At 42.4% G+C, this 24,521-nt stretch overlaps 2 protein-coding genes across 2 annotated transcripts; one reads left to right on the top strand and one right to left on the bottom strand.

The window, feature by feature from the left end:
* Window positions 1-899: 899 nt before the first annotated feature.
* On the top strand, window positions 900-23,556 carry LOC147958834 (uncharacterized). The gene is made up of 3 exons (XM_087532326.1): window positions 900-1,306; window positions 1,406-1,726; window positions 23,369-23,556. Exons 1-3 carry the CDS (start codon window positions 1,216-1,218, stop codon window positions 23,554-23,556), a joined length of 600 nt encoding a protein of 199 aa, XP_087388452.1. The 5' UTR covers window positions 900-1,215.
* On the bottom strand, window positions 19,747-20,484 carry LOC147958835 (uncharacterized). The gene has a single exon (XM_087536332.1). It carries the CDS (start codon window positions 20,482-20,484, stop codon window positions 19,747-19,749), a length of 738 nt encoding a protein of 245 aa, XP_087392458.1.
* Window positions 23,557-24,521: the final 965 nt, after the last annotated feature.

Here is a 24,521-nt window from a genome sequence, read left to right as displayed (position 1 = left end):
TAATGTAGTGTCATTGGTTTCATTGCACTTAGGATATATATGTGTGTGTGTGATTTCTTTAGAAATTCCTAATCAATTTCCTGTTGGTTCAACTCTAGTACAAAAACATATATAAATCCTTATTTGGCCTCACTAAGTTGTGTGATCAACTGCATGGGATAATAGATGTTTTACTACCAGTCACAAGCTTTATGTTAGGCGCAGTACTCATACAGGAACTTATGAGCAAGAATTGCTCTATCAATCACCATCTACATTAGATATATCTTCTGAAACAACCACATGCAATTCCTATTCTATGCTCATTGTGTGGGACTGTCACTATAACATGTACCCACACACGCGCAATGGGCCTATGGAGCGGTTTTTCTATTGGAATGATTTTTCGTCACTTTTCTTCCCTCTTTCATGTTCCCTTTCCTTTTTAATTTACTATTTATTTTTATCTCTTCGTACTATTCCTCTTCTTCCTTTATTATTGTTAAGGCTTTGTCACCACTATGTTAACTTTTTTCAAAATGCAGCTACTATTTTTAACACATGAACATTTATTAAGCATAAGAGACGAACTTTTGTTAAGCATAGAAGACAAACATCTTTTCGTATATATGAAAATTATTATTGCGGCATGAGAACAATTTTGCCCCATCGTTTTATGTTTGAAGTGATTTCTTTTCCTAACATCTATTATTTTTTCAGGATTAAAAAAAGCAAATATTTTCGTTGCAGCAAGGGAACATTTTGTTCATATATATTTTGTCACTAATATTTTACTGAAGCAAAGGAACATTTTCCGCATTTGTTTATGTCTGAACTGGTTTCAATACATTTTGTAAATACATTAGATAATTAAATAAAATCAGAAAAAAGTACAAGCTACTATTTTTGCAGGAAAAAAAGTACAAGCTACTGGGCCGGCTCATATAGGTGCACCGCAAGGCTATAATACGACTATTCGGCTGAAAACCCTATTCGAGGTAGTGCGTCATTTCGTGGGCCGGGCCTTGGAGGTCGAGAAGCTGGCAGCCTGGTCCCGACTGGAACTCAATGGATTCTGCTTCCGATTCCGACAGCAACGGAGAATCCGACTGCGCCAGGGTTCCTCTCCTCCCTCCTCTTTAAATCTGGAGGCGGCGAGATCCAGGCTGAAGAACAAGCCTCAAACCCACAACCCACGTCGAATCGAGGTGAAGCTGACGTACAAATCCACCCGTGATGGCCCAAGTTAATTCCACCACAGAGCACGTCGACTTGGAGAGCAACTCCAAGGAGCTGACCATGGCTGCCTCTGCAGGCGACGCACAAGGTCACTCAACCACCCATCTTGACGCCCTGGCGCTGTCCTTGGAGCAGGAAGAAGAAGAAGAAGAGTTGGAGGCGGAGGAGTTTATATCTTTAATGGAAGGTAGAGCAGCCGCGGAGGCGGCAGCCCTCGACGAGTTAATAGCCGGAAAGAAGAGCAAGGCTGGTGATGCTAAACGCAAAGTTCGGATGGCGGACGGGGACGTCAACTTCATCCTGTCACTCAAAAGGGTAGTGCTCGGCGGCATGGAGTACCTGGACAGCATCAGCCACCATTACACTCCAAAGCGGATGGAGGAGAAGTGGCGGCTGCACGAAGAGGCAGTGGTCATGTGCCGCGAGATTGACGATGAGATAGAGGCACGCCAGGCCCAGATCATCAAAGATTTGAGCGACAAGGGCTACGCCGAGGCTGACGAGGACCGTTTCTGCTCCGGTGCAATCCCCCCTGGGCTGAACGCGGGGTGGAAAAACACATCGACGGCTAGGATGAACCAAAAACGGTTCATAACGAGGGGCACAATCGTCTTTGTTGCCCCCGCGTATAGCCGTCGAGGAGCCCTGGGAGGCCCGTACGGGCCCGGTTAGATCGTATGCCCGGCCGTATACGTATGCCCGTCCGTATACGTATTTGTTTGTACACCTCGGCCTTTCGTGCACGCGTTAAGCCGCCCGCGCGTGGGGCAGCACGTGTCACGGGTAGTTGCCAAAACTATCCCATCATATAAATGTGGACGGCAACCACCTCCGGCCGCATCGCCCACCATTTCCCCCCGCCGCATCGTCTCCCTCTCTCCACTCTCCACTCCCCACTCCCTCTCCTCTCCAACCTCCTCGTCTCCCTAACCGCATCCTCTCCATCGCAATGGCGGACGCAGGAGGTGAGCGCCCCGATTGGGGCGCAGATCTAGTGGAGCAGGCGCGACAGATCGCTGCGGGCACCTTTGTGAGGGGGCGTGCCGACGTCCAGCGCGGTGCTCCCTCCGCTGGATATCTGGAGAAGGCGGGGGCGGGCGGCAGCGGCGCGGTCCAGCCAGATGCGCCCGCTCTGGCCAACTTCGGCGAGGCGCAGAAGGTGGAGGCGGGCTCTGGCGAGGCGTAGAAGGTGGGGGCGGGCTCTGGCGAGGCGCACGAGGTGGAGAAGGTGGAGAAGGTGGAGGCCGGCTCCGGCGAGGAGGAAGCGGAGCAGAAGGTATCTGCGGCTAACATTTAGTTGGTAGGTTTTAGATTGTAGGGTTTGTGGCCAGAGCTTTGTTTGGTTAGATTTGTTGGAGCTAGGGTTTTCTCTGCATTAGGGTTTTTCTGTATTTGATTCGTGCAAGAATGGTGGACCACATATGATTATTAGATTAGGTTAGAAGTAGCCAGATTGAGGGATGGGGTTTTTTTTCAGATGCTTATTAGATTAGTAGTGGAATTTTTGCAATTCTTTAGGTGTTTGGAGTCAAATATATACTTCTGTATTGGTTTGGGTTGGTGCCTGCTTTAGTTCTTTGGCTTGATGATTAATTAAATGGATGCTTAGTTCTAGGGATTATGGCTGTCATAGTTGCAATTCTTAGATGCTTGATTGATGCATGTTGTCATAGTTGCAGTTATTTGATGCTTGATTGATGCCTGTCAGGCAAAGGCTATGAGATGGGTTGTGCATGGCCTTGTGTTTTTGAAAATTGTCTACATGAGGTGATTAGATGGTGCATTAGTTTGGTTGTAAATATAGTGAAGGATGTGCTCATGTACTGGGTGTTGTCATGTTAATCAAAAAGAGCTTCTCAAGGGCTGGATTTTTTTGTGCTGGATTGGGGCTTCTGAAGGAGAGGGGAAGCGTGGTCGAGGGGAAGGGGCAGTCTATGCTTATTTACTTTGGGTTAGTAGTGGAATTTTGTCGTTGCTCCAGAGATATCGACAGCATTGAACATCCTCTGCAATGCCGTTGCTTCAGAGATAAAAGCATCTTGGGGTTTTTTCAGATGCTTATTAGATTAGTAGTTGAATTTTTTCTTGTTAGAATTTAATTAGTATGAGGATGAATACCTTATTTAAGGGGGAATTTAAGGTCAGATAGATGTCATATGATTATTAGATCTGTAGTTCAATGTTGCTGACATTTATGATTATTTGATTTGATCTGTGGTTCAATGATACTGGATGGATACATATTTGATTTGGAATGCATTAATTAAGATGTGCCAATGAATTGATTTACATTATACAAGATTCATCTATAGTATAATTTGTTGTTGTTTAGGTAAGTAATGAAATTTTAGATGTTTGTTGGAGATGTATGCATTTATAGTTGAAGTTGTACCTAATTAACTACTGCATTATGTTAATATGTGTAGGAGCTTTGCTGCATTATCCCAAAAACAGTAATTTGTGCATATTAAAATTTGTAGTTGGCTTCTGTAATTAGTATATACTATATGTAAAGTGTGAAGTAAACATTCCAAGGCAGGATCCTAGCAACAAAATATACTATATGTTTCCATTAAGTAGTGTGTGTGTGTGTGGGGGGGGGGGAATTCCCTCAAAAGAAAAGTGTTGGTTTAATCCAGGGAATGTCAAGAATCCAGCTTGCATTTTCATTAGCATTTATGAAGGACATCATTTGTTTGTTGATTGATTGCTTAGATTCTGTATTTATAAGGAAATCATTTGGTCACTTGCAACATACCAATGTGGTTCACATTCACAATTTTGTTTGTAATGACATTCTGTGAACTGCAATTCAATTCATTGTAATTGATGTGCTTGTTTGACAATATAGCAGGAGGAGGAGGATCTTCTGGGCAACAAGAGGAAGTGGGACAAGACTGGGTTCTACCCATATGAGTCTGATGAAGATGAGCCATACGAGGTAAGGCCTAGTTGAAATGTTATTTCTGCATTGAGTTAGTATTATGTGTTTATAGTTTTTGAATGCATAATGTATTAATGTCAGTCATTAATGTGTGCAGTATGAATCTGGAGATGATGTGGTCGAGGGGAACGTCGAGTCCTTTGAAGAGAAGGAGGTGTTGAAGATCAGGGCCCAAGGACCTGCTATGTACTACAACTGGAGGAATGAAAAGTACCGGTGCCCCTACTGCAGCAAGCCCAAGCCCAGGTCTGGGTTATTGGAGCATCTGATGGAACATTGCCGGGCCACATCGATCTCCAGTCATGACTACAGGATCATTGGTCAGCATTCTGCCCTCCTGAAGGTCCTGATAAACCCTGACCTCTAATCATACATCATGCTGATCATCGGAAGCTGGAAGCCGTACTCATCATCAGTATATTTGATTATGTTTTACTTTTGGAAAGCTGCATCTGGGTCTGAACTGCTAGAAAACTTGCTATATTAATGTAATGTAATGTAATGTATTGTGTGGTTGAATTGGATCTGTTGTGAACTGCCTGCTACCTATTAGAATGCTATCTATATATGTGTGGCCTTATCTTTATTGGTGGTGAATGCTTCCTTCATGTTTAGTTGTTGTTTCGATGGTGCAATGATCACAAATGGCGCTTCAGTGTTGCTTGAGACATGCTGCAACACTTGTCTATGCTGTGGGCAAGTGCAACATGCTGTGCCCATGTGCCAATTATACCAAATATTGAATGTGGCAATGTTTGAAAATGGCTGTCATGAATTATAGTACATGGGGTTTAGTAAAGTTATGATAATTGTTCATCCTCACACATTCCATCAACGCATAATTTGAATAAGCAAAAAAGATCAAATGTTCCATCATTTGAACCTATGTTGCAATTAGAGAGCAAATATTCCATCATCAAAGTGTGAAGGAATTAAATGTAAATAAAGAAGAGTAATGTAATACTAGTTAAAAATAATGTGTGCAAAAAAAGTAATTTGAAATAAGATCTACTTTATTTTGTAATAAAGTTATATTACCCTACTTATTAGAATTTTGAAAATGTCACTTATTTACAAGCAAAGAAAATATAAATATTCAAAAAGATGTGTTTGATAAAAATACCTTTTGAATTTTTGGTATGTTATTATTTGAGGGGTCATGTAATTTTTATGTTATTTTTGGAGTGCTCAGGTAATTTTTATGTAAAGTGAAGGAAAAGGAAAAGAATAAACAAAAGGAAAAGCATGGGCCATCCTAGCCATCTTGGAAACCTAGCTTTATAAATAAAAAATTCAAAAATATAAGAGGGCATTAAAAAAGTAAACAAATATAAGAGGGCATTATAAATTCAAATAATTTCAAAAATATAGAAAGAATATTTTACAATGCCCCCCTGAGGTATAGACCGATGTTTTAACTAGTCAGTCTAAAGGGCATTATAAATTAATAAAAAATTCAAAAAAAATAAAACCTAGGAAATCCACCTTTGTTTGTGCAATAGATCATGTGTGCCAAAGTTGAGGTCATTTGGAGGTGGTCGAAAAAATGACCGCATTCCGGAGGGGCCACTTGGTCTAACTGAAGCCAGTTTTTGAAAAAAAATGTGATTTTTCCCACCACCTTCAAATCACACAAACTTTCTTGAACATGGTGACCCACATGTGCCAAGCATGGCTATGAAAGAAAATTTGGAAAAAGAATATTTTACAATGCCCCCCTGAGGTATAGACCGATGTTTTGACCAGTCAGTCTAGAGGGCATTATAAATTAATAAAAAATTCAAAAAAATATAAAACCTTTGGAACCCACCTTTGTTTGTTCAATAGATCATGTGTGCCAAAGTTGAGGTCATTTGGAGGTGGTCGAAAAAATGACCGCATTCCGGAGGGGCCATTTGGTCTAACTTAAGCTAGTTTTTTTAAAAATGTGATTTTTCCCACCACCTCTAAATCACACAAACTTTCTGAAACATGGTGACCCACATGTGCCAATCATGGCTATGAAAGAAAATTTGGAAAAAGAATATTTTACAATGCCCCCCTGAGGTATAGACCGATGTTTTGACCAGTCAGTCTAGAGGGCATTATAAATTAATAAAAAATTCAAAAAAAATATAAAACCTTTGGAACCCACCTTTGTTTGTTCAATAGATCATGTGTGCCAAAGTTGAGGTCATTTGGAGGTGGTCGAAAAAATGACCGCATTCCCGAGGGGCCATTTGGTCTAACTTAAGCTAGTTTTTTAAAAAATGTGATTTTTCCCACCACCTCTAAATCACACAAACTTTCTGAAACATGGTGACCCACATGTGCCAATCATGGCTATGAAATAAAATTTGGAAAAAGAATATTTTACAATGCCCCCCTGAGGTATAGACCGATGTTTTGACCAGTCAGTCTAGAGGGCATTATAAATTAAGAAAAATTCAAAAAAAATATAAAACCTTTGGAACCCAACTTTGTTTGTGCAATAGACCATGTGTGCCAAAGTTGAGGTCATTTGGAGGTGGTCGAAAAAATGACCGCATTCCGGAGGGGCCATTTGGTCTACTTAAGCCAGTTTTTGAAAAAAAATGTGATTTTTCCCATCACCTGCAAATCACACAAACATTCTTGAACATGGTGACCCACATGTTCCAATCATGGCTATGAAAGAAAATTTGGAAAAAGAATATTTTACAATGCCCCCCTGAGGTATAGACCGATGTTTTGACCAGTCAGTCTAGAGGGCATTATAAATTAATAAAAAATTCAAAAAAATATAAAACCTTTGGAACACACCTTTGTTTTGTGACTTAGATCATGTGTGCCAAAGTTGAGGTCATTTGTAGGTGGTCGAAAAAATGACCGCATTCCGGAGGGGCCATTTGGTCTAACTGAAGCCAGTTTTTGAAAAAATGTGATTTTTCCCACCACCTCCAAATCACACAAACTTTCTTGAACATGGTGACCCACATGTGCCAATCATGTCTATGAAATAAAATTTGGAAAAAGAATATTTTACAATGCCCCCCTGAGGTATAGACAGATGTTTTGACCAGTCAGTCTAGAGGGCATTATAAATTAATAAAAAATTCAAAAAAATATAAAACCTTTGGAACCCACCTTTGTTTGTGCAATAGATCATGTGTGCCAAAGTTGAGGTCATTTGGAGGTGGTCGAAAAAATGACCGCATTCTGGAGGGGCCATTTGGTCTAACTGAAGCCAGTTTTTGAAAAATGTGATTTTTCCCACCACCTCCAAATCACACAAACTTTCTTGAACATGGTGACCCACATGTGCCAATCATGGCTATGAAAGAAAATTTGGAAAAAGAATATTTGACAATGCCCCCATAAGGTATAGACCGATGTTTTGACCAGTCAGTCTAGAGGGCATTATAAATAAATAGAAAATTCAAAAAAAGTATAAAACCTTTGGAACCCACCTTTTTTGTGCAATAGATCATGTGTGCCAAAGTTGAGGTCATTTGGAGGTGGTCGAAAAAATGACCGCATTCCGGAGGGGCCATTTGGTCTAACTGAAGCCAGTTTTTGAAAAATGTGATTTTTCCCACCACCTCCAAATCACACAAACTTTCTTGAACATGGTGACCCACATGTGCCAATCATGGCTATGAAAGAAAATTTGGAAAAAGAATATTTTACAATGCCGCCCTGAGGTATAGACCGATGTTTTGACCAGTCAGTCTAGAGGGCATTATAAATTAATAAAAAATTCATAAAAATATAAAACCTTTGGAACCCACCTTTGTTTGTTCAATAGATCATGTGTGCCAAAGTTGAGGTCATTTGGAGGTGGTCGAAAAAATGACCGCATTCCGGAGGGGCCATTTGGTTTAACTTAAGCTAGTTTTTGAAAAAATGTGATTTTTCCCACCACCTCTAAATCACACAAACTTTCTGGAACATGGTGACCCACATGTGCCAATCATGGCTATGAAAGAAAATTTGGAAAAAGAATATTTTACAATGCCCCCCTGAGGTATAGACTGATGTTTTGACCAGTCAGTCTAGAGGACATTATAAATTAATAAAAAATTCAAAAAAATATAAAACCTTTGGAACCCACCTTTGTTTGTGCAATAGATCATGTGTGCCAAAGTTGAGGTCATTTGGAGGTGGTCGAAAAAATGACCGCATTCCGGAGGGGGGATTTGGTCTAACTTAAGCCAGTTTTTGAAAAAATGCGATTTTTCCCACCACCTCCAAATCACACAAACTTTATTGAACATGGTGACCCACATGTGCCAATCATGGCTATGAAAGAAAATTTGGAAAAAGAATATTTTACAATGCCCCCCTCAGGTATAGACCGATGTTTTGACCAGTCAGTCTAGAAGGCATTATAAATTAATAAAAAATAAAAAACAATTTCAATTTTTTTTATTAGATGACTTGAAGGTCAAAACATTAACTTGTCATATATGCAAAAAATATGTGTATTGAACGCAAGTGACCTTGTGTATATTTTAGTGTGTGATTTCAAGATCAAATCAATACACAATGGCAATATGCCAAAAAAATTGCCCACCTACTAGAGCAGAAGAATTCATACTCCATGGCCTGCATACGACTAGGAACCCTGCTGTCCATGGGCCAGGATGCAGGCCCGTGGTGCAGAATATCTCTGCTGCTAGTAGGCCCCACGGAGTAGAGGGGGCAAGAGTTAGGTAATGTACTGCCTGGAATTGATAGGAGCTTGGGAGGGGAATCGCAGCAGGGTATATAAACCGGTGCGGCGCTCTCTCGCTTGGCGAGGTGGGACTAAACTCCCACCACCCAACGACTATGCGCTGCGATGTGCCCTGCGCGGCTCCGCCTTGGGCCCAATTCGGGCGGGCTGGCCCAGGGCAGCCTTACTCCGCTCGTTGATATGTTTTATATTTTCTTTGTTTCTTTTCTTGTTTATATTTTTAATATTTAAAATCAAGTCTCTTTTTTTCTATATTATTTCTAACAGTGTTTACTAAAATTTAAAAAATATGCCAAATTCTGTTGTGTTTTATTTCATTTGTTCGTACTCTTTTGTATATTGATAATATTTACGAAATATGAACTAAAATGTTGTGTTTTAATTCAATTCTTCATTAAAATATTTCTTATCTTTATTATTTTTTAAATATTTTTAGTTTGTAAGATAAAATGTTCTGTTTTATTTCGCTTCTTCATTGTAATATTTGTTCTCTTCTTGATATTTGAAATATTTCCAAAATGTAAGATAATATGTTGTCTTTTATTGCACTTATTCATTCAAATTATTTCTTCTGTTTTCTATATTGTCCTCTTTTCTTTGTTCTGACAGTTATAAATTTAAATAATGTATGATATATTGTTCTCTCATATTTCACTTTTCATGGTTGTCTTTCCTAATTATAAATTTTATTTTTTGTTTCATACTTGAAATATTATTAAATAAAATATAGTTGGGACAATCGCATGTATGCCTCCACTTGCACCATGTACTACAAGCAGGTTCTTCTTCTCGGTCTCACCAATTGATACCAAACTTTTATGCACACCCTACGATGACCATAGCAAGCATGCCTAGCAACTACCGTTCATTTCCGACACTCTATGCATCTTGTAGGCGTTTTGCGGTGATAAAACCCTAGAACACTGCCGCGGCGTGACGCAACGTGTGTTTTGTGTCCGAACTCGTGCACACCTTGCCTGGGGGGGGCACATTGGCCATGCTCACATGCTCCCAAAAGTTGGGGTCATCTCATGCATGCCCCCGCATGCACCATGTACAAGCCGGACCATTCGGGTCTGCCGGAGGGCAAGTTTGGAAGAGATTTTCCTTGACGGTCCCACCAAAAGATCACAAACTTTTTGCACACCGTACCATGACCATGGCATGCATGTGGTAGTAGAATTCATACACCACGGCCTCATTTTTGTTGAAATCCAATTAATATCCATGTGTATTACATGTAAGTGAGCATGTGTAAAATTTATTAGATGACTTGAAGGTCAAAACATGAACTTGTCATGTATGCACAAAAAAATTGTGTATTGAATGCAAGTGAGCATGTGTATAATTTAGTGTGTGATTTGAAGATCAACAGACATGGCAATATGCCAAAAAAAGTGCCCACCTACCAGAGCAGGAGAATTCATACTCCACGGCCTGCATACGACTAGGAACCCTGCGGTGCATGGGCCAGGATACAGGCCCACAGTGCAGAATATCTCTGCTGCTAGTAGGCCCCACGGGGCAGAGGGGACGAGAGTTAGGCAATGTACTGCCTGCAATTGATAGGAGCTTGGGAGGGGAGTCGCAGCCAAGTATATAAACCGGTGCGGCGCTCCCACGCTTGGCGAGGTGGGACTAAACTCCCACCACCCAACGGCTGTGCGCTGCGATGTGCCCTGCGTGGCTCCGCCTTGGGCCCAATTCGGGCGGGCTGGCCCAGGGCAGCCTTACCCGCGCGCTGATATGTTTTATATTTTCTTTGTTTCTTTTCTTGTTTATATTTCTAATATTTAAAATCAAATCTCTTTTTTCTATATTATTTCTAAATTTTTTTACTAAAATTTAAAAAATAAGCCAAATTCTGTTGTGTTTTATTTCATTTGTTCATTCTCTTTTGTATATTGATAATATTTACGAAATATAAACTAAAATGGTGTGTTTTATTTTAATTGTTAATTCTAATATTTCTTATCTTTACTATTTTTGAAATATTTTTAATTTGTAAGATAAAATGTTCTGTTTTATTTCACTTCTTCATTCTAATATTTGTTCTCTTCTTTATATTCGAAATATTTCCAAAATGTAAGATAATATGTTATGTTCTATTGCACTTCTTCATTATTTCAATTCTTCATTACAAATTATAAATTTTATTTTCTGTTTGATACTTCAAATATTATTAAATCAAATGTAGTTGGGACAGTCGCATGCATACCTCCACATGCACCATGTACTAGGAGCAGGTTTATCTTCTCGGTCTCACCAATTCAGACCAAACTGTATGCACACCCTAGGATGCACCATGTACTAGGAGTATCGTTCATTTCCAAAACTCCATGCATTTTCTAGGGTTTTTCCGGCGACAAAACCCTACAACACTGCCCCCACGTGACGCAACGTGTGTTTTGTGTTCGAACTTGTGCACACCTTGCCTGGGTGGGGGGGCACATTGGCCATGCTCACATGCTCCCAAAAGTTGGGGTCATCTCATGCATGCCCCCACGTGATCAGTATCGTTCATTTGCGACACTCGATGCAATTTCTAGGGTTTTCTGGCGACAAAACCCTACAACACTGCCCCCACGTGATGCAACATGCATTTTGTGTCTGAATTCATGCACACCTTGCCTGGGGGACCACATTGGCCAAGCCCACATGCTCCCAAAAGTTGGGGTCATCTCATGCATGCTTCCACATGCACCATGTACAAGCAGGACCATTCGGGTTTGCCGGAGGGCAGGTCTAAAAGTGGTTTATGCGTAACCTACGATCTCATGAAATGATCCCAAACTTAATCCGTAACCTACGATGACCACGGCATGCATGCATGACAAGTATCGTTCATTTCCGACACTCGATGCATGTATAATATTGTAGAAATGATAGAGATACTATAAATATTATTGAACATATACAAGTATACAATAACTAATACGTGTCACAAAGAGTTTTTTTTTAGGGATGAACCAATGATATTTATTTTGAGGGAAGAAACAATGCAGGTAGGTGGGCCGGCCCAGACCGCGCATAAGTGTCGGATCCATATTGTGGAGCCCATAACGCTGCGCTTTCCATGCATGTCGATCACACGCACGTCGATCACGGGAGTAGTTGCCGTTCTGTTACACAATTCTGGGATCGTGCTAATCCATATGTTCCTAATCCCTATGATTGAGGAGCACGTTCAGCCTCGCTTCAATGGAGGAAAATATAGATCGCAAGATTGGCCACAGGGAAGTTACGACGACCTAGGCGTCGACCTCGTATATAATCTCCTCCTCCTCGCACATGTCGTCGACTAGATCGACTCCTGCCGGCGAGGCATCGACAGCTCCGTCCGCCGCATCCCACACGCCACAAAAACCCCGAGAAGATCAAGGTCGTCCGCACGTGCAGGCCGACCTCGACGAACTACGTCAAGAACGCATCGCCGACTTCTTTCATCTTCGTCGACCGATCAAGTAAATTGTCCTCCTTCCCTCGTGCCTTCATAGCAAGCTACTTCCTCCGTCTCGTTGCTTTGATGGACTTAGGTTTACCACATATTTTCAACTAGTATGAACTCGACTAGATGCGTTCTGACCAGATGGCGTAGATGAAAACATTCTTTGGTTCTTTCATAGCATGGTAGAATAAGATGTTGTTTCTCGAGAAGCATGATGCAATACATTTTTTGTCACAAGATCCAATTATATTTTTGTCACACGATCCAATTATATTGTTGTGCACATAGAACATTAAAGAGTTATTAACATTAGATGTTGATGAACCTCAAATAGGTACCATTGCTATAGACTCTAGTTTATTTATAGCTGAACAATTTGTCACCCTGTTAGTAAGACAACCAAACGAATAAGTAACAGTTTACCATATTAAATTTATTGATTTTATAATTTATATGATACTCAAAGAACTTGATCAGATGCAAGTAAATTCAATTACCAATTGTAGTTATTTTTTTATTGCCTCATGTCAGCACACAGTTGGTTGCATGTTGCAGTATACATGGTGATAGTATTGTATTTCCATTAGTGTTATTTTTGCATTAGTGTTAGCTACTGCCAGAAAGTTTTATATTTTTGCATGCCTATTGTTATTTTTGCTTTAGTGTTAGCTAATGTCACGAAGTTATATATTTTCTTTCAACAGGATGGACGACCTGAATGGAGAAATAGTATGCGCAGTTGAGAAATGGTGCAAGCTTGTTGCAGATCTATCGAGCGGTCAACGCGCTAGAGTGGCTGATACATCATTGCGCAGCATGCTGCAAATACCATCTATTAAGATGCGTACCCTGCTGATTAGGTATATGATTGAGAATTTTCAGGCCAGCACGGGCAGATTCATTATACAAGAGCAGGTTGGGGAGGTGACTCTCGGTGCGGTCGACGTCGAGTGCATCTTTAACTTCGGGAACCAAGGACTGTCCGCTTCGGACATTCTGACTGAAGAAGGCAAGGACATGAAGGAGCGGGTGCCGCCACAATTTCTCAGTAAGACATCAGAAAACATAGTGATAGATAATCTCATTGAGGACATAACTAAAAGTAAAGCCACCGACGATGATTTCCTTCGCAAAGTAGTGCTGGTCCTGTTAGGAACAATTATTGCTCCCATGTCGAGCAAGATTGTGCCAAAGCAGTACTACGCTTTGGTCTACGATGTGAAACGTATTTCAAAGATTAACTGGAATGCCTTCACCATGCGTGTTCTCCTTGATTGCCTTCGCATAGTGAAGAAAGGCAAACACCTCCGCCAATGGCCGAAAGGCAATTTGGCTCTCTTGCAGGTACACATATCAGACCTGTTGCATAATGTCAATTATCATATCATTGCAAATTTTATGTGATGTATTTTACTAACTCTAAATCCTTATTTTTTTGTAGTACTTGTACTGGGAGAAGGTGCAACCGGTCGAAGGCGAATGCGCCTATAATCCCAACTTGTCCATACAACCTCTTATGAGGAACTGGACAGAAGGTGCAGCCACTAGGAGAGATAGGTTCGACTATGATAATGGGCACGGCCGTGGTAACGTAAGGGTAAGTCATTGTGTTTCGTCTTTCTTAAATGTTTTGTAACTTAATACTATTTATTTTTTATCATCACATGTACTTCAATATCGCATGCAGATCGAAAATAATATCACCCAGGAGTATAGGGCTCAGGAGCCCAACATCCCAAATAATGCGCCTACCATGAAGCCAAAAACCAAGCCTGCAACTGGAAACGCAAAGAAGTCGATGACAGCCGCATTGTTGGAAGATTTGATGGAGCTTCTAATGAAGCGGTGCATGGACTTCATACACACCGAGATGAGGCAAATCCCTTATCAAGTTGCTGAGGTATCACACCCAAACTTTATAGTTTACAGTATGTTTGCCGTTTTAAACCATCCTACCATTACTAAGTTTATATTTCTATTGCAGAGGTTGTTGGAGAAGTTGAACAAACAAGGTGTCATGTACAAGCCGGCTGCTGCCGTGCCATCCTCGGAGAATGATCCGGACGAAGTGGATTCGTTCGAGAATGGTCCATATGAAAAGAAGGAATTCGTGTACAAGGAAGACATGGACAGTGATGGAGAGCCGATCATTGACATGACGCACCCTGATATAGTGCTTCCCGACCATAAAACCGTACCTGAGGTACTATGTATTTATCTTTCTGTCTATAATTTTCTCGTTTAATTTTTTTCGTCCAGAAATGTTCACACGATTTAGTTTGCAAAACAGAAAACCCCACCGAAGCTGAATGGGCACAAAGAAGCTTCACCTGTTAAGCGTAATGATGTATGTGTGGGTACATCGGAAAACCCTTGGGTGGTTGGTACTTCTACTCTAGCACCTTCATCGGACAGAGACATTTGTCCATTTTCTGTCAGCAAGTTCATGGCTAAGGCGAATGGAAAAAAGGGTGCAACAATCGATAAGGATGAGGAGGTTATGTCCGGTAAGCGGAAGCGGACCGTTCCCAAGAAATTTGAATCCCCCTACGCACTTGACCAGCCGGGTAGGCGTACCAGCCGTGGTCAGAGAACCTCTGGTACTAGTACTGCTACTAGAGGTATCGTAACTAACATTCTTAATTTTTTTATTTACTACCAATGCATATGATCACCATTGTTGACGTTCATATTATTTCATGCAGCTCTATTTTCGAACAATAATGTGCTGGAGGTTGTGGCAGATGAGTTGACGCCGGAAATAATTGATGCAGCTGTTTCATTTGTCGAGTTAGCTGCTAGCACTGAGAAGAACAAGAACAAAAAAAATTACTACAGTGAAGGCCGTGGCATAACTCTGACTTCCGAAAGGATTCTACCGGTACTAGCTCATAGATGGCTGCGGACAATGTAAGTACTACTTGCATGTCCTGTTTTTAAAATGCTCAAAAATCTATGTCTCAACTCTCAACATGTAATGTGCTGATATTCTATGCAGGTTATTGATGCTTATATGGGACATTTGGAGCTGCGTGTTGGTCATGATCGTTACCTCTGTCCAGCGTGGAGGTCCAAATTCCTTGTAGATCGTGCTATCGCACATGACGATCCATTGCCATCGAGCTGCAACATGGATAGTGCTCTGACCAAAGCTGGGGCAGTTAATAGAGTCACGAAAGAGTATACTGTGCCTGATAAGGTATGTAATGTTTGTGATTCATCACTACATGATAGTTCATCAAGTATTTCTTTTGATCCGTAATGGTTTTTTGCACTGTAGACGTATATCGCGTTGAATATCGACAATAGCCACTGGATGACCGTGGTCATGCACATGATCAAGAAAGAATTCCAAGCTCTCGATTTGCTCTATCCTCTGGACCTGACTGAGAGGACTGTTAAAGCACTAGTAATGTAACCAACATTTGTACCATTGCTCTTACATATTGTTTATGATTGCTCTTTAACACTATCCTCTTTATAGCGAATGGCTATAGCACATGGTATGCGTCAGGCAAATCTTATTACACCAGGGAAATATCCGGACGTAAGTAAGTGGCCTATCAAGGAGTATGACATACCCCAACAAGAGGATGGGTGAGTTAATAGGACATCATGCACAATCAAACAACAACACACATGTTTGTATTGCCCATCGCTAATGTTTGCATATGTACCAGGAACTCTTGTGGCATTTTTGTCACAGAATGTCTAGAACATTGGGACGGGGACAAAATCACCTGCAAATTTACACAGGTATGCTGTTATTTTCGTTTGTAGACTAGCTACTATGGTGGTGTAGCAACTTCGGTTCATGTAACCTTTATGTCATTTTTTGCAGGCCACCGTTGACGCAAGGAGAAGGTGTTTCGTCACAGAGTTGATTATGTCACCTTCAAACTCGATGGAGTGTGTGAAGAACAAAATTCGCGAAATCGCAAGCCAAAGGCGCGCCTGAAGAATTCATGCGGCATGCAAGATTGAAGTTTTAGTGGTTTGGATTTAGTCCGGTCGAAGGTTTCGACGGCATGATTATCTTAGGGGTACTATCATTTTTATGTAATAAATAGGGCACATGCATGTGTATGTGTCTGTCAGACAATTCGCTCGTACAAGACAATTCGGTCATAAAATTCGCTTGGAGAAGACAATTTGGTCCTACCAATAAAGTTTTGGCTTCACTTATCAATTGTTCTTGCTTAATATTTTTCTCCTTCTCCAATTTTTTATAATTGTATTTTTCACGGCTTCACTTATCAAGTGTTCTTGCTTAATATTATTCTCCTTCTCCAATTTTTTATAATAGTCTATTTTTCTCTTCAACTGCTCTCGTAAGTTTCATATTAAAATTTTCACAATCTTAACTTCTTTTAAAACTCTACCAAGCTTAGCATTCTGCCTTAGCTATCTGCATGTCATCATCTTGCATAATCTCCTAGTAATTCCCCCTCATCACATTATTATGAAAAGTAGTCATGGTAGATAAGTAAATATATCGAGCCAAAATGTAATATTACACTCATCAAAATTAGTCATGTCAGCTCGTTTGCTCTATCGCGTGTTATCAGGCATCATGTTTTTCTAGTTTGTTTTACAAACCTGTCGTTTTTTTATTATATGTATAACTAACTTTTTCTGTACTCACCATAATGCCAGGCAGGGCCTATCTAACCACGTGAGGGGCCCCACAGGCGGGCTATCTTCCCGGCAGCGATACACCAACCCATTTTGCCAAGTTCACATTGATCTTTCCCCTTTTCTCGTTTCCCTTTCCAAATCCCTAGCCCTCCCTCTCTATTTGCGCCTCCAAATCTCGATGGCGAAAGCATGACAGCGAGCTGGGCGTCGGGCGGCGGCGGCTGCGGCGAGAAGAGCGGTGGCGACCGCAAGTTAGGTCGAACCCTGGGTCCTGCAAGCAGGTGGGCCGGATTCAGTGGCATAGGAGGCAGCGGCGGCGGATCTAGTGGAACAGGGGACGGCGGTTTCGTGGGCGGCGGCGGGCCGGGAGAACCCACGACTAGGGTTTCTTCAGTGCTACACTTTGGTGCCAAAAAGGTAAGTTCTTTACCGTTGTTCTTTACATTCCAGCATTATCGCCCATAATTCATCACCTGTGGCCATGACAAGCTCCATCTATGTGGTCATCAGGAAACTCCTAGTGGCCGTGTCTACATAGATGCAGACAATTTTGGCAGCGCACTCAGGGGATGTGTGTTTCAGGTTAGTCTACTGAGCATGATCTTCAAACTAGTACTGCTATTGTGGTCAAGCTGCAAAAAAGTTCAGTGTTTAACGCTTGCAGCGACAAGTTCAGTTATAAAATGACTTGAATTGCTCATGATTTATTTAGGATGATATCACTTCTAAGTATGTTGAATGGGTTGATGGGGAGTGGGATAGCAAAGCAAAGTCAGTCATTAAGTATCTTGCCATGAAGAACAAGAAAATGGAGACTAAGATTACAGAATATGAAGCTGAAATTAAACGGAATGAGAAAGAAAAGAGGGAAATGGTTAAGATGCACAAGGAGATATTGCTCTATAGGGATAGGATTTTAGGATTTGGAGGTCTTCTGTATCTTGGCCTGCTTGCCATTATGATTGCTGTCATAGTTAGCAAGTAGATTGTTCATAAAGTTATTGACATCACTGTAATTGACATGATGAAATGATGCTGAATTATTTGCTATTCAGTTTATGGGCATAGTGTAACAGAGATTGCAGCATAAATAACATGGGGCCATCATGATTGGTAGACAGTGCACTTTTGGCATGTTTTATATTTGGCAGACAATGCACTTTTGGCATGTCCTGTATTTGACAGACAATGCACTTTTGGCATGTTCTATATTTGGTATGTGATGCACATGGGCACATCACCTAGCAACACTACTGATTTATGTAGCAGACTAGTTCATTGTCTTGTTGCAACATAGGAGCAACATCTAGCAGCTTCCATGCAACACTGAAGCAAAGCAACAATACATATTCAATATTCAGAAATTTAACTGAACTTGGCACTTAGGGTGAGCAGTAGATATTCAGTTCTTCAGCCACAAAGAACCCGATCAAACCGTACCGATTGCTTAACTTATATGCTTACATATAAAAGCATACCTAACCAACACCAAACCCAAAATAATGTTAACTTATATGCTGAAACATATAACAGCATACCTAACTTAAGATAACCAGCAGCTTCCTCCTCCTTCAGCAACTGTGCCCATCTTCACTTCTTTAGAAATTTGAGGCGGCGTGAGCGGCGCACCACACACAGAGAAGCCTTCTTCTTAACCACCGTTGTGTTGGACAGCTGCGGCACCTGATCCTGAGCCACCTCCTCTTCTTCCACCTTCACTATGTCAGGGAGGAGGGGAAGGAGCTCGACGTCGATGGGCATTGTCTTGCCACCCTTGACAGCGACCGGCGCTACCATCTGCATAGCGTCTTCCTCGCCCTCCTCATGGTCATCAGGGATGACCAGTACCTCCTCCACGTCGTCCTCCACGACGTCAGAGCCCAATGGCAGCACTGGCTTCGACACATGGCGGACCTGGTAGTCCGGGCTGACAGGCGCAGGGATAGCGAGCTCAACGTCGACGCGGTCCGCCCTCGACGCGACGCGTGCTGAATCTGGCCGCAGCGTCATGGTGGTGGAGCGGTACATCCACCACCTTGCACGCTAAACAAGGGAGTCGCTCAGCGTGGCCTCTCGCATTGCCCACACGAGTAGGACAGCCGGCGGGACGCCGCGGCCGTAGGGGAAGGCGCGCTTCCTCTCGGCGTCGGTGAGGACTTTGACGAGGCCACGCGCGTGGTTGACCAACATCTCCGTGCTGGGGAACCAGCCGCACACCTCCGTCAACTGCGCGCGCCACCCCTCGTCATCGCCGGCGAGGTCCATCATCACTCTGTGCCAGCCGAGGCTTCTCTCCATGGAGGCGGCTGCAGCGGTCGCCGGCGAGGTTATTCTGGATCTACTGTAGGTGGGGATAAGAGGGGAGTTCGAACCGGCGCCCATGGGAGGTGGGTGAGTGTGTGGTGGGGAGGAGAGTGGTACAGTTACTTATTTAATGGCATTTAGGACGTGGGCAGGGGAAATGTACAAGAATATTCGTTCTACCTCCCGCCCCGGTCATTACACAGTAAAGAATTTTTTTGATTTTTGTTTACAGGGAAACATCTTACTTTATTTAAACAAAGACTGAGATCTCGTTTGCTAATACACTAAGGATATAATCAGGGGGCCAAAGCCTCCAAACCAAAGAAACACAAGCGCCTATAACTACCTTAGCCAAAGTATGAGCCGGCCGATTAACACAGTAAATAATTGAAGCAAGTGTTCTACTCTTGTTCCTTCTCCACTTTTCTGCACCTGATAGAAGACAAGCTAAGTTAATGAATGATACAAACTTTAATAATCCACAATGCATACAAACACTTACTTCTGATTTAGTTTGCATTTCTTGCTACGTCTAGTGTGTCCCACCAATTTGCAAGCGCCGCACCGGGTTTTCAACTCATCAAAAGAGAGTGGTCTACCATTTTTCAAGACAGGGCGGCTCTCATCTGCCTTTGTTGCACCTTTGCTTGACACTTTCATAGGATCTTTAACCTCAATCATGTTGCCTTCACCATTGTCCACATATTCAACTGCACACTTACTGATGTCATTTGTTTGCTTCAACAAATTTTCCTGTAGCAGATCATACTCATGACTCTTAGCTATCACAGCCTTCAAACTCTCCTGTAACTGATCCCACAAAGCAGGGTGTTTGCATGCCGCATGCATAGCTTCAGACGCTAACACACTGACCTGGCTATATTTCATTCTTTCCCCGGCCCCAGTCCAACCAAATCCCAACAGATCGCTTGTGCGCCTCGCGGGCAGTCCTAACCTTGCTTCTTTCGTGAACCGAATAAGAACTAAACACTTTGGTATTTCAGTTATGTTCAAGTGCTTTAGTACATGGAATATGTGCTTGCAAGGTAGACCCTTTTGAATCATTCTTCTGCAGCTGCACCTTATAGTTTTTGCGGAATTTACTGGGGTATACTCCACCCAAAAACGGCGCTTCCGATTATTCTTCCAGGCCACGATGTACTGCTGTGATCCGTCTCCCAGCTTAATTTCTACAATCTCCATGCCGTCAATTTTTCTAAGATCATCCTGCAACATATAGAAGTTTGCTGCAGTGAAGACGTGAGAAGCAGCTATCTCAAGTTCCCTCGAGCTAGTAATTGGCACTGGTAAACTCTGTGAGGCCGTGCAGTCATCTCGCGCCTCGTTTTCATGGATATGCACAACGGTGTTCTCATAGTGCAAAATCATATCCACCAGGGTCATTTCACCGTCTAGGTGGAGGTGAAGGCATGAGTTCAGGCTTCCACTCCGCCGGTTGCTTTTCATGCCAAGCCAAAACCCCTCTGTTAGATATGCCGCGGCCCACAGTCTCCTCTTCTTATACATCCGCCTCAACCATGTTACAGTTTTTTCCGACTGCCATTTCTTGGAAAATGCGTGCCATCTCTCCTCAAACGTTGCCGTGGACGTGCTGTAGTACAGAAGAGTTCGGAACTCCTTCAAGGACTTGTGACTGAGGTGAATCTTCATATTTTTCTCTATGTGCCACGTACATATACGGTGCCACACGTCTGGCAAGACTTCGCGAATTGCCTTGATCATCGCAGCGTCGACGTCTGTGATAACACTCTTAGGCATCTTTTGACACATGGACCTCAAAAAAGTCTATAGAAGCCACACGTATGTCTCCTCGGTCTCGTCCGAAACTATGGCACAACCAAAAACAATGGTCTTCCGGTGATTGTTAAGACCAACAAAAGGTATGAATGGCATACCATAGCGGTTCATCTTGTACGTGCTATCAAATACAAGCACGTCGCCGAAGTCCTCATAGTCATGACGAGACTGGGAGTCGCACCAGAACATCCTATTCAAATGTCCTTCCTTATCTAGCCTGTACTCGAAAAAGAAGCTAGGATCCCTCTGTTTCCTACTGGCCATGATGCCTATGGCTGTGGCAGCATCACCTTTTGAAAGCAGCTTTCTCTTCTCCTTGGCACAAAGGTTCTATATTTCACATCTGGAAAAACCAACACCGCCATACCATACATGCTTGCTGATGAAGCAATCCATCATGTCGTGAATTCTAATCCCTGCAGCTCCCATGGACATTATCTCATGCTTCTAGTACTCTTTGATTTTTCTGTGGGACCAAAGAAAAGGTACCTCGTCCGGTCCTGCCAACATATGGCTATGCTTGTCCTCAAAACTTTCAACATACCAAACCCCACGCTTTTGGTCAAGCTTGACGGTTAGGTGCGCTTCGCAAAAGTAGCGTGTCTCGGCTCTGAGCCTACGGCTATGTCCTTCCTCGGTTAGCAACTTGCTGTCACGTTTCCCTTGTCTTGAACAAACAAACCGCCTATAACGCATATGACGTGACTCTGTTTTGCTATACCTGACCTTATTCTTTCTAATGCTGAAACCATTATCTCTAGCATAGCTGTTGTAGAAATCATACGCAGCATCGTGAGACGTCAAGGTCATTTCCATTATCTGCATGAACATATCCCTCTTATCATCTGCACTGGCAGTATCTTGGACATTCTTTGCACCATCATCTTGTGTCACCTACACAATCAAACCACAGCCATGAAAACAGATTTCTATGGTTTAACATTACTTACTTCCATAGAACATTGATTACACACATACCTCACTCATGATGACCGATGACCCGGACTCCCCAGAACCAGGTGCATCTAATGATTCGTCGTTAAGGCCTGTCTCCGCGTCGGATTCACCGTAATAGTCGTACGCATTATGACATTCGGAAATGAACTAAAAAATACAACACAAATACATAATTACTTATCATATAATATTCCAGAAGAAATTCAATTTGCATGCCAACAAAATTTTTCACTTACGTACCTGACTAATGTAATCTTCATTCGAGAGCTCCGAGTTGTTTTCCTGATCATCATCAAGCTCATCGATCTATAAATTTTCAACACAAAGATTTAATGTTGTCGGATGCCACCAAAAAATTACAACATGACAATGCCACTCACATTAAGATCGTCCCATTCGTTCCCATTCTCTTACCGATCTTCACGATCTGAATTTTCATCATCTGACCAATCTTCTATCCAGTCTTTCATCAGTTCTCCAAACTCCATGTCTACCATGATATCAGTTAACTCCTCGTCCGCCATTTCCTACAACCAATATTATGTATCATCACATGTGCAAACATTATCAATGATGAAATATAAAACACATAGCACACGATCACGGATGTTATGTAAACAACCGCAACCGAGGCCGTTCAGATCTGCCAAACTTATTAAGGAAGATGGCCACGACACCCGTGTGATCACTTTCAATCGCGAGGAACTGCACGATCTCAAAACCTAGCTAGATCTGTGATTACCTCTGCCGCCAGATACCTAGGTTAGCCGCCACATCAAATAACGATACTGGTGGTGCGCACAGCCGATGGCAACCGACTCTACGTGAACCCAGATCACGAGGAGCAGCACTACTGGAACAAGATCCACGATCGCATGCGCCGCCGGGTAGCTAGGTTACCCGCTCCGCTAGGTTAACCACTGCCACTGGCGCGGGGGCAGTTCGTTCGATGTTGCCGCGAGCGAGACTAGAGGGGGGACGCGGGATGCGGTACCTGTGCACGATCGTTGGAGATTCACGACGTTGTCGCGCCCGCTGTCCGACGAGATCGCCGGCGACGAGATAGCCGCCGGTGGAGATCTACTACATGACTTATGGAGCTGCGTCAATGCTCGCGAGATTGATGGAGCTGCTCGCGTGAATGATTGGATTCGGCAGGTATTACGTGGACATGGGGTCGTGTGATGTTTTTTTCGGACCAACGAGGGTACTGTACGTATACGGTCTTGGGTTATAAAGGGTAGACAGGGCTTGGATCTGGGCTGCGGCGGGCCAGGAAAAAAACCAAATTCGCGGGGACAAAAATACCCCTCCGAAATTAGGTTAGGGGGGAGCACTGGAGCAGGGCTCGACGAGGACAACCTGGCTGATGACGAGGAGGTCAACGAGTTAGAAAGGATACACTGGGAGAGCCTCATGGCGGCGAGCGAAAGACGCATGAGCGAGAGACGACGAATGAGAGCCGCTGCCGCCGGAAAGGAGGCCACACCATCGATCCCTGAGAAACATGATACTAGTGCCCAGAACCACTAATTCTCATGCCGAATTCAGTCTGTTTGCTTTCTTCGTTAGTTTGTATGGTCCAAATTTCTACAACTAGTCCAACTCTGTTAATTTTCACCCCTGTTTTATTCTTTATGTACCATGTACCGTCTCTTTTCAGACATGCCTATCCTCATATCTAACTTTGTTCTGTTTTTCTAGAAGCATGTCTGTTTCCGTGGTGTATCTATGGCCGGTTCCCTGTTATTTCTATGCCAAATTCACTTAATGAATTATTAAATCAAGTAATTCAAACTTTGCATTCCCTTCTTTTTAAATCAAAAAAAGGGGACATCATGACACGAACAGAAGCATTGCAAGTTCAGGCCAAATAGCACAGTTGCTGTAGTCGTGGCTCGCCTTTCTGAAGCATCGCCCAGGAACTGATGAAACTACAAAGGCGCCGACACATGACACCATTAGATTTGCTGGAAAAAATGTCCATAGTCTACACATGCACCATTAGATCTGCAAAACAAAAAACTATAGATGTTTGTGAGCCTTCATGAACCACAATTTGAAATGTTTTAGTAGTTGGATATATTGGTCATTCCAAAGTTGTTTCCCAGAATAATGTGATTTGAAGTTAAGTAGTTGGATATATAGATGGACACTGTAATGATCTCCTGGCATAGCTCCAATCTCCATTTTTCGTACACCAAATACAGAAATATTACGAAGTAGATGAAGTGAAGAAAATTAAGCCCTGATTGTGATGATCCATTCACCTAAGCATTAAGTCCATTTTATCAGCAAGTCCATTGGATATACAGACAGAAAAAAGTAACTCTAGCTTGGATTTATGTGATAGCATTCTTCGAGATGTGCAATATATACACTAACTAAACAAAGTTAAATTTCATTGTCAATCTGCTATTCAGCTTTTATTACATGGAATTAGCATATGTCCAATTATTTATGCGCCTATATGCTTCTATAGGAAGTTCTTTTGAAGT

The sequence above is a fragment of the Triticum urartu genome, chromosome 7A (genome assembly GCF_056163025.1).
Source record: "Triticum urartu cultivar PI428250 chromosome 7A, HENAU_Tu73, whole genome shotgun sequence".
Taxonomy (NCBI): Eukaryota; Viridiplantae; Streptophyta; class Magnoliopsida; order Poales; family Poaceae; genus Triticum; species Triticum urartu.
Note: the sequence above shows the minus strand (reverse complement) of the source record. Positions and strands in the feature narration are given on the sequence as shown.